The sequence below is a fragment of the Populus alba genome, chromosome 6, assembly GCF_005239225.2.
Source record: "Populus alba chromosome 6, ASM523922v2, whole genome shotgun sequence".
NCBI lineage: Eukaryota > Viridiplantae > Streptophyta > Magnoliopsida > Malpighiales > Salicaceae > Populus > Populus alba.
Window position 1 is genome coordinate 15,532,125 of NC_133289.1, and position 10,036 is coordinate 15,542,160.

General features: G+C 31.1%; 1 protein-coding gene across 2 annotated transcripts; it reads right to left on the bottom strand.

Moving 5' to 3' along the window:
• Positions 1-767: 767 nt before the first annotated feature.
• Positions 768-4,168, bottom strand: LOC118057938 (CBL-interacting serine/threonine-protein kinase 21). Of its 2 annotated transcripts, none has more exons than XM_035070674.2 (15): positions 3,656-4,168; positions 3,500-3,562; positions 3,318-3,389; positions 3,120-3,227; positions 2,964-3,035; positions 2,810-2,863; positions 2,522-2,647; positions 2,348-2,437; positions 2,141-2,266; positions 1,963-2,070; positions 1,756-1,875; positions 1,604-1,669; positions 1,444-1,518; positions 1,237-1,325; positions 768-1,144 (listed from the first exon to the last, which is right to left on the bottom strand). In XM_035070674.2, the coding sequence occupies exons 1-15, from the start codon at positions 3,815-3,817 to the stop codon at positions 1,090-1,092; spliced, it is 1,386 nt and encodes a 461-aa protein (XP_034926565.1). In that variant the 5' UTR covers positions 3,818-4,168; the 3' UTR covers positions 768-1,089. The 2 variants fall into 2 exon arrangements, with proteins under 2 accessions (XP_034926565.1, XP_034926564.1); XM_035070673.2 differs by having other exon boundaries at positions 768-1,147; positions 3,656-4,165.
• Between the last annotated feature and the right edge of the window lie 5,868 nt (positions 4,169-10,036).

Genomic DNA, 10,036 nt, shown 5'->3' on the forward strand with positions numbered 1-10,036 from the left:
TCTCCTTCAAGTGGTTAATGATTCTCATGGTCTAAGATTCATGTGAGTATATCTACCATACTATCTTTAAAAAGGCCACCCATCAGTCTCTTCATGAATAAATATTTGGAAACAGTGTTTATGACTTGTAGATCAGCTTCACACGTGCATTCAAGCGTCTCCTAGAGGTGGATCTTGCTTTCTTCAGATACTAAGCAAATGCAAATTATGATCACATCCTTTTCCTTCCTCAAATTTGCTTTTGAATTATGGATACCTTCCATGCTTGAATTCAACAGCCACCGATTATTTTTTCTTATGAACATCCATGATTACTATAGTTTCTGGATTGACTGACGTGTTTTGTTGCCCTTTCATGAACATTAGCAAGAAATCACTCCCTATTTACGTCTCAGATATGTAAATATTGTATCCCTTTGAAAAGATGAAGATGGCGAATGAATTATCTGAGGTATCAGAATAGAACCACCATATCCATAGGATGAGCTCCTTGGCTTCGCCTTGCTTTCCTCTAAATTTACAAATTGCATGACCATTGCTGGGTGTGCCTCAAATCTTACAGATTTTGTTGCCTGTCCACTCAATTGAGGCTCATGTTGAGATTTAATAGATAAAAGGCATGTGCATGCCATTTTTTATACAATTCGGTTGAATGTGTCCTTATTGGCAGCATATGGCCAACAGAGGGAAGAAGGTGAAATATGGATTTATATTCTTACGCTGTCAACAGAGAAAAAACCAGGCTGAGATTGGTCTAATAAAGGTACTTGAGGAATTATTTCTCTGTCATTTATTTCTCCTTTGAAAATATTAAAGAAGAATTAAGGCCTCAAATATACATTTTGGAGTGAGGAATTAGTTTCAAAAAGGAAGAAAGAAAGAATGACCAAGACTTTGAGGCATGAAAACAACCTTCTAAACAAAAAAGCCGACCTTTTCCTGTGGGTGAAGTGTGCCTTGAGTGCCGTAATTGTCAATGGAGCTTAGGTTCTGCACTTGGAAGATTATTGAATAATAAAGTGTTCTAACTTTTATGAAGGTTCTTCATGAAGCATTGAATTCCTGGTCAAATGCAGGTTAAGGTAATCATCATGAAGTGGAATAGCCTTGAAGGACATCGGTCTCCTTTTCAATTTGCTCCTCACTGCTGCATAGTTTGAAAACTTTCCTGTGAGTTGGATAGGCAATCTATATCAGTCTATTAAAGTCAAATTGTATTCCTGAGTCTTACATTACCTTTTTATTTCCTGAGAACTTTTATTGCTGCTTGTTTTTTCTGATCCGTCTGGCTTCTTTGTCAGCAAACTCGATAAACTTTTGCAGAACTGCTCATTGACAACGATGATATGAACTCAGTAATAGTCATTATGCTGCATTTCTAATCAACACTCATTGTTTTTGCAAGAAAGTGACATAATGCAACTTAACAAAATGCTTTCGTACCTCTTTGTACAATCTTAGCTCCCCTACTGATTTTGATATTTCTACAACGCAATTCATGGGAGCAACCTCAATCACCTGACATTTGACACGGAATCATTAGACTGTTATTGATGTTAGACTCCTGAATTCTGAAATCCTAAAGCTGTGTGGAACATTTTACCTCTGCTGATAGGTCATAATATGATCTGGTACATCTTTTCATCTTTAGTTTTTGATTCATTTTCATCTGATATGATACAGTATAGTCATTAGCCACTCTATAATGGAGAAGATCTCTCTAGATGAAGACTCGGGAATCTAATGAGTTTTTACCTTGGAATTTTTCATCCTTTCGACTGACAGACTCACATCCATTGCAGCAACTTCAATTTTCCTTATTGTGTCATGAACCGAATGTTCAGACCCTAGCCTGGTTTTCTGCTTCTTGTCTTCCTAGGAAAGAGAGGAGATTGATTGAAATTCACAAATGAACAAAGGAAGTTTGCAGTAATTAAATTCAAGTTCTGATTATAGGCTTGCCTGTTCTTCAAAGAGACCTGATAAATCAAGGTCATGGGACATTGCTATCAATTGGAAAGCGTTTATGAAACTTGAGGATTCAGGGGTCTCTGTTTCTGAGGCATTGTCCTGCTTAGAGTTTCAGGTATTCAGGTGAAATCATAAAACTTGCTGTCATTTACTGTTTATGGAAATTTACCTCATCTGCATCAAAAGCAGCATTAACATCATCCAGGAGGATTTTCTCGTCGCTTTCATATCCACAAGAAGGCACGTAATCTATCCGAAACCATTCATCTTCAATGATCTCTGGTATTGTTATTCTCTGCAATGAAGGATGACGACATTGTTTTCTTTGTTATGATCTTAGTATTTGTTAAAGCATAAAATCTTTCCTTGGATATACCTTTCTGGGATTTGGATCTAATATTCTTGATATTAGCTTCCTCTGACTTTTTGTAAACCACAGTGGACAGGTGTATTCAGCTGTAGATATCTTTACACAAACAGGGTCATCAATGGAGTGATTTCTTTCTCACTTGGGAGAGAGAATTAACAGTGCACATATATAAAATAATACCTTCTTATATAACATTATGAGGTTACGTTCGTCAAATGGTAGATATCCTGACAGCAGTTCGAAAAGGATTATCCCACAGGACCAAACATCTGCAGCTGCTCCATGATAACCCTTATTTGCAATAAGCTGCTTAATTAGAATAAAATCACCATTAGCTATAGTGGCGAGGAGAACTGAGGAACAAGTTTCTAAACTATTCCCTAGCCCTCAACCTCCCTTGTTTTCTCAGATGTTACCAGCTGAGAATGATTTTCAGGAATTTGGTAAAACAGGAAAGTTGCTTCTTACCTCAGGTGCTACATAGCATGGAGACCCACAGGCTGTTGTTAGCATGCTAGCAGGCTGTCGATCATATATTCAACCAATGTTAATGGGAATTGCACGAACTAACTTTGCAAATAAATAAATAAGAATAGAAGAAAGATTGCTAGACTTTCAGTACCTTGTGAAATGCGCTTAGTCCGAAGTCGGAGACTTTCAGATTTCCTTTGCTGTCCAGAAGTAAGTTTTCTGGCTGTACCCAAGATGTTCATTAATTTGTGTAAATAATTTGTAGATAATTGAAAAATAATGCGAAGAACATTGTATATTATAACACCTTTAAATCTCTGTGATAAACTCCTCTGGTATGGCAATAGTCCACTGCATCTATCAATTGATGAAAGATTGTTCTTGCTTCTGATTCATTCAGTTTCTTGGCATACGACTGAGTAAACAGGGTGCGAACAGGATTAGAAATGTCAAGTGAAACACTTACTCTTGGAATTGCAGATGCTGCTACTTGGATAATCCTTACCAGCTTGTCTGCAAGTTGTCCTCCTGAGATATATTCCATTACCATATAAATCTTTGTCTTTGTGCCGATAACCTGTAATTGTAATTCAACACCAATAATAAGTATTGAGAAAGAGCTCTCCGACTTGCCAAGTTGAAGTTTAGTTGAGGCCACGTGACACCACATGAAACTAGCAAACGTACCTCATGTATCCGTACGATGTTAGGGTGATGGAGGAGTTTCATAGTTCTTATCTCCCTCTGTACCTGGAATTAGTATTAACTCCGATATATTAGAAAGAAGCATGTTTGGTTTCGTTAGTCATCAAGACCTTGCTCCAGGAAAGTGGAGAGATTAACCTGATTCTTGAGATCGCTTTGCATGACCATGTTCTTGTCCATGATCTTGATCGCGACCTGATTGCCATTGGTGGTGTCAACAGCAAGCTTAACCTTTGCAAATGTTCCCTCTCCGATTGTTCGACCTACCTGGTACTTACCAAGTTTATTTCCGTATGCCATATTTTATGACAAAATATCGACTCCTTTCTCCTTCTTCTTCAACTAATAAACAACTGCTCCTTCTCTAGCTTCTGCAAAATGTTCCTCCCTTGTTTTTTATACTGATATGGATCACGAGCACCTGCACCTGCACCTCTTGCAAATGTTTCTCAATATCCTCTTTGCTTCAAACCAGTGGCTAAGCGATTAATTTGATTGAGAATGGAGGTTGACTCGTGCTCTTCTTCCCAGCAACTACCATTTACATGGCTCTCAATTCTCATGTCTGTTTCAGAAGGAAGGTATCCGTCTCTGGCACACATTTTTATTTCTTTCTATATAAACGTATTTGTACATTTGTTGGAGGCTTAGAATAAGTTTCTCTCATGGAAGAAACGATGACTTGTTGTTAGCTGGCTAGTCGGTTGACTCTGTTTTGAATGGTAAGTTAGCAGTTGCTGTAACATGTACAGTCTTAAATATACATACTTGTGGTATGGTCACGTCTTGCTGGTTTGGAAAATACTTCAACGTCCACCCAAATTATGGCAGCTCTTCACTTCAGTTTTGGATTTGGATCGTAGCCGTTTTATTTTATTTCTTAGTTATAAATGAAATAGGAAGAATTATTCAAATTTTAATTTTCCATCCGACCCATTAAATGGGTTCTCAAAAGACAAGAACAATTTCATTTTTATCAGCTATTTTGTTGCGTCATTGATGTCGCATTTTCACTGGCATCATATTATATGCATGCATGTAACGAAGGGCGGAGGGGGCATGGAAGGCTAAAATGCGCTGTATCCCAAATAAATAAAAAAATTCCTAAGAAAACCTAATAACCCCCCAGGAAAAACTTTATCTTGTGCCATTTAAAAAAAAAAAAAAAAAAACCATGTTTTGCTAGGTGCTGAGAAGCTTTTTAAAACGTAAGTTATTTGCCCTAAATTTCAATTTGTTGTCCTGAATCTTTTATTTTGAATATAAATGCAAAGGGAAACCTAAAATCACTTATGTTATAATCTTTTTGTGTTTAGGGTTGGATGAATTCTTAAAGCAACTTAGAGAATTTGCAATGTTTACTGTTGGACTTGAAGGATTGATTGTTACTTCAATATATATTTGGTTTTTATACCTTGTTTTATTAGCTATTATATCCTTTTCTTTTATTGATAATTTCTCGGTAAGTTTGATATACAATGTTTGCAGGTTATGCCAAACCACTTGTTGACAAAATAGATATAAAAAATCAATTTAGTCTACGTCTTTATTTGTTTATTGGCCTTCAATATCTAGCACGTAAGCATAAGTTTTTGTATTCATATTTTTCTGATCTTTATCACCTTAATTCCTTTCTTCCTTGAATTTGTAACTACTAATAGCATATCAATTTTTTAAAATTAAGGATATGTAATTCTTTAAATAAAAGTTCTCTCGCAAAGACAAGTTAAAACTTAAGTTATTTGATAAAAAAAAAAAAAAAAAAATACCCATATTTTGCTGGGTGTCTGGAAAGCTTTTTGAAACTTAAGTTCTTTGACTAAAACTTTTATTTTCAGTCTAACCATGCAAGTCTAGCGGTATTCAAGAAGTATAGTATTCAAGAAGTATAACAATTTCAATTAACATGTTGTTTTACCATGCATTTTATCCTTTTGTAGTTTGCATTTTATGAATATCATATTGTGGCATTAATATTTATATATCTTGCACTTGGATTCCGTAATCCCTTGTACTTGAATATGTTATAAATTATAATGAAAAATCAAGGAAGCAAGAGAGAAAAAACTATGTTTTTATTCTTTAAACCAATCATCAAACATCAACCAGTAAAAGACATTCTTCATATATATATATATATATGGTACAACTATTATTGTGCATAAAAGTATGGTTCAAGAAGAATCTCTTAACTCTATATATGGAGGAGCTGGTGGTTATTTGAATGTGGTGAAATCCTTTGAATTTAAATCCATCATATATTTAATGTATAAAATAATAAGGATAACTAATTTACTTTGTCGAGCTTTGCAGCAAAAATCTCTTAACATCTTAAATGCAATGGATCTTGTATCAATTACTAAAGCATTCCTTCGAACTTTGAGAGATGTCAGATTTAATCTTCTCTTTGTATATTTGCAATCTATTTGCACATAATATGAGATTGACATCCCACATATGAATGCTTCATATAAAAAGACTACAGGTCGTTTATGTCAGCTATAAGGATCGATGATAGTTTATCAGCATTGTAATTATAATATATTTAACTCAACAATAGATTTTCAGTTGGAAAAATTAAATTCTAGATTCATTAATGGGACAATGAAACTCTTTGTACTCAACTTTATTTTAAAATCTAAAAACAACTTTAAATCATTTAAAGTTAATGTTGTTTGCAAGCTTATTAAGAAATTTTATTTTGAAGATTTCAATGAACACGAGATGTATTATTTGAGATCTCATCTAGAGCATTATTATATTGATGTGATTCATCATAAGAGCTCTCAGAATATGTCTACCATTTCTGAATTATGTCAAGGATTAGTTGAAACAAATAAGTCACAACATTATCATTTGATTGACAAGTTGATTCATCTTGTTATGACTTTACATGTTTCCATTGCCACCATCAAGCAATCATTTTTAGCTATGAAACATGTTAAAGCTATGCTTTGCAATAAAATAGAACATGACTTAATTTTTAGTAGATTCTATAATGATTTACATTGAATGAGAGTTTATTGAAGATATCGATTCAAATTTGATCATAGATGAATTCTATTCTAAAAAATATTGAAGGGTGCAACCTCGATAGTGTAGTTTATTTTTATTTTTTCTTTAATTTTATGTACTTTAAATTTTATTTTTTTATATTATGTGTTAAGTATTTGGATTGAAACTTTATTATTAACTAGACAAATTTATAAATATAAGTTAATAATTGATCTTAAAAAATAATTTATGTGTATGTGTATTTGCTTCGTAGCCTAGGGTAGAAAAAATTTCTAGCTATGCCCTCGCATGTAACATATACAATAATAGTATAATCACAATTATTATATGCAGACTTGGTGCAGCTTGATTTTTTTTATCATATCTTAAATTATTAATTTTTTAAATAAAGAGATAGATTTATATTTTAATGAAGACAAGCTTATTGTGCTTAAATCAATTTTTAAAAGTACAAGTATTCAGTGAGATGTTTGCAAGTAGAAAAAAAAAAAAAAAACAAGTAAATTCTTGAAAATAGAGGCATCTTGTATAAGAAAAGGTAAAAACTGATGACGTGTTTCTCTCCAAATTAGTTGAAGGAGGAATTTTATTTGATCGATTTTAAAAACACATGAATTATCAGAGTCTATTATATTCAAATAAATGAACTTTTTAAAATACAGCATCCAAGTTGGCTTGCTGAACCATTCGAATTCGAAGGTGGCCGGAGACGGGTGGCAGGGAAGCGTTATTTGATCGATGTGTGTGGTGTAATAATATTAGCATAATTAGCTATCCACACAAACTTCTTTTGCCAAATTGTCAAGTCTTGATCAATCCACGCTTGATATATAACATGTCAAATTGTTGTGGTTTTGATGCCTTGTAACCACATGAAATTCGTGGTCTTGTATTAAATAGATGAATTATTTAACAAATGATATCCAAAAAAAGAAAAAAAAAGTCAAATTGTTGTGGTTTTGATGCCTTGTAACCACATGAAATTCGTGGTCTTGTATTAAATAGATGAATTATTTAACAAATGATATCCAAAAAAAGAAAAAAAAAGTCAAATTGTTGTGGTTTTGATGCCTTGTAACCACATGAAATTCGTGGTCTCGTATTAAATAGATGAATTATTTAACAAATGATATCCAAAAAAAGATAAAAAAAAAAAAAAAAACATGTCGGTGTTGAAAGCAGTGACAGCTATCTAACCCCCAATGCGTCAATGGCGAGAGCGAGGTAGGAAGGGTTGATGGAATCACATGGGATGAATTTTTGTATTATATAAGGATCTGGTTGAGAGTATTTAAAAATATACTTTTGGTTATTTTTTAAAATATTTTTTATTTAAAAATATATTAAAATAATATAATTTTTTAATTTATTTTTTATATTAGCACTTTAAAATTATCTAAAAATACTAAAAAATATATTAATTTTAAAAAATAAAAAAATTTCAATTTTTTTTTAAAATATTTTAAAACACAAAAAATGAACAACTAATTATTAATATTCAATGGTAGAGTACGAAGGCTCATGATAAAGATCCTTGATCGTGTTCTCTCCAAATCAAGAGATTTCTGACAATGGCATTTGTTTCTTTTGGAAGGTGTGTATATATATATATATATATATATAAGACCAAGATTAGGTTTGGTGAACGCATAAAGAAGGAATTGTAATTGCTTGAAATGATTTTTTTTGTTTTTTTCTCTTGCGGTCAAACTATATCATATAATGAAAAATCTCTGAGGCCGAAACTTCTGACTTTTTGCCCCTAATTAATTGTTTCTAGCTTGGATGATAGTTTGCAATTCAAATAAGTAATATTTTTTGGATATTTATTGCTTTGGTTTGGTTGTAGATATCCAAAATTCTTAATTACCCAATGGGTGAAAAATAGATATTGATATTGTTAAATCCAATCTAAAAATTTTTAGATTAATTCAATCACCTTATTTAATATGGAATATATAGTAATTCAATTTCATTCACTTTTAGAATAAAAATGCTATTTGAAATTATTTTCTAACAAAAATTCTTAAATATAAAATATTAACACTACTAAAAAAAATTATAAATGAATAAAAAATTAATCTTAAAATTTTTTTAGTTAATATATTTTTGTAAAACTTAAAATCCTCTATTCTACATTGAAATTATAGTTTATATAGTAAAAAGTTAAAGAGTTAAAAATTAGACTTTGAACTTAAGTCACACGCTCTCGCTTGTGCACAGGCTCCAACTCTCATTTATTGGAGTTTGATTTGCTATAAAATAATTTTTTTAATTATAAAAAAGCTTTTTTCTCAGCTTATTTTTTGCTTGGGTTTGAGTTTGTTGTAAAATAATTATTTGGTTCATATATTTTTTTTTTACCATCTCAATTAGTGTAGTTAACCTATGAATGAACAATATTAACAATAGCCTTCCACCTCTTAAACAATTTTGTTTTTTGAAGTAAAATGTCTTGTTTTTAAAAGCAAAACCTATCAAGTTTTTTACCTACTTAATTATAACAGGTAATTAAAGAAAAATAATGAAAATAATTCTACATTAGTTTTGGTTTAAAAAACTAGTATAAAAAGGGGGTGAAGAGTAATTTTTTCTTTTCCACTTTATAATACACCACTGGACTATTGCATAACATTGACAAAATATTATGTAAGTCTTAAAAAATCAATTCTATTGGAAAAAATATACGGATAGAATCACAAATGAAAATTGTTCATCGAAAAACATTTTGTTAGTGATATATACGATGTTAGTGGCTTCGTTGATAATATTATCACCGATGGAAAAGGGGTGACAAACAAAAACATTTACCAGCATCTATTCCGTTGGTAATTTCAATGGTTTTTATTATATATTATTGATAGAATAAACTCTTTGTTATCATATATATATATTACAAACTAAACTATCAGAGAATTATATCTAATAATGACAAGTCTTGTATTTTATCCATGATTTAGATTTCAATCCTTTTTCATTTAATTTGATATTTTTATTGTAATTTCAAACATAATTTTATATAATTATTCTCAATTGACAGGAAAACAAAAAAAGAAACAAGAAAAAAGGTTAAGCTATTTCACTTTTCATATCAATAATGAATGAAATGTGTATACATCTTAGTTTTTTTTATGTTGTATAATAAGAAAATTTATTTATTCTGGGTGTCAAAATCTTAATTTCTTTTTATTTTTTTGAGAAATTACATATTATCTATTTTGTTAGTAAATAAATTATTAATTAACTTGGTAGTTATACTTAAAATAGCATGTATGTGCTTGTAGGAATAATTATTTAGAAAAAAACACCATAGTGCCATATTAGATACTTTAAATTTTGTGGTAGGATAATAAGTAAATTTATTTGAATTCTTCTATTATTTACTTAGTATAAACTAAACATAATAAAAACGTATCATCATGAATTTTAATTTTGAAGTAAACAAAAACTAACATTTTTTATAACAATATTCTCAACAGAGAAAGATGCTTAAGAATTCACATT

Bases quoted from the DNA above. Each gene is read 5' to 3' on its own strand.
- LOC118057938 (XM_035070673.2), bottom strand. From the start codon at position 3,817: ATGGCATACGGAAATAAACTTGGTAAGTACCAGGTAGGTCGAACAATC. The intron at 2,648-2,809 runs GTAAGAAGCAAC...CTAATTAAGCAG, and splicing joins CATGCTATGTAGCACCTGAG to CTTATTGCAAATAAGGGTTA. The intron at 1,519-1,603 runs GTAAAATGTTCC...GTCAAATGTCAG, and splicing joins ATTATGACCTATCAGCAGAG to GTGATTGAGGTTGCTCCCAT.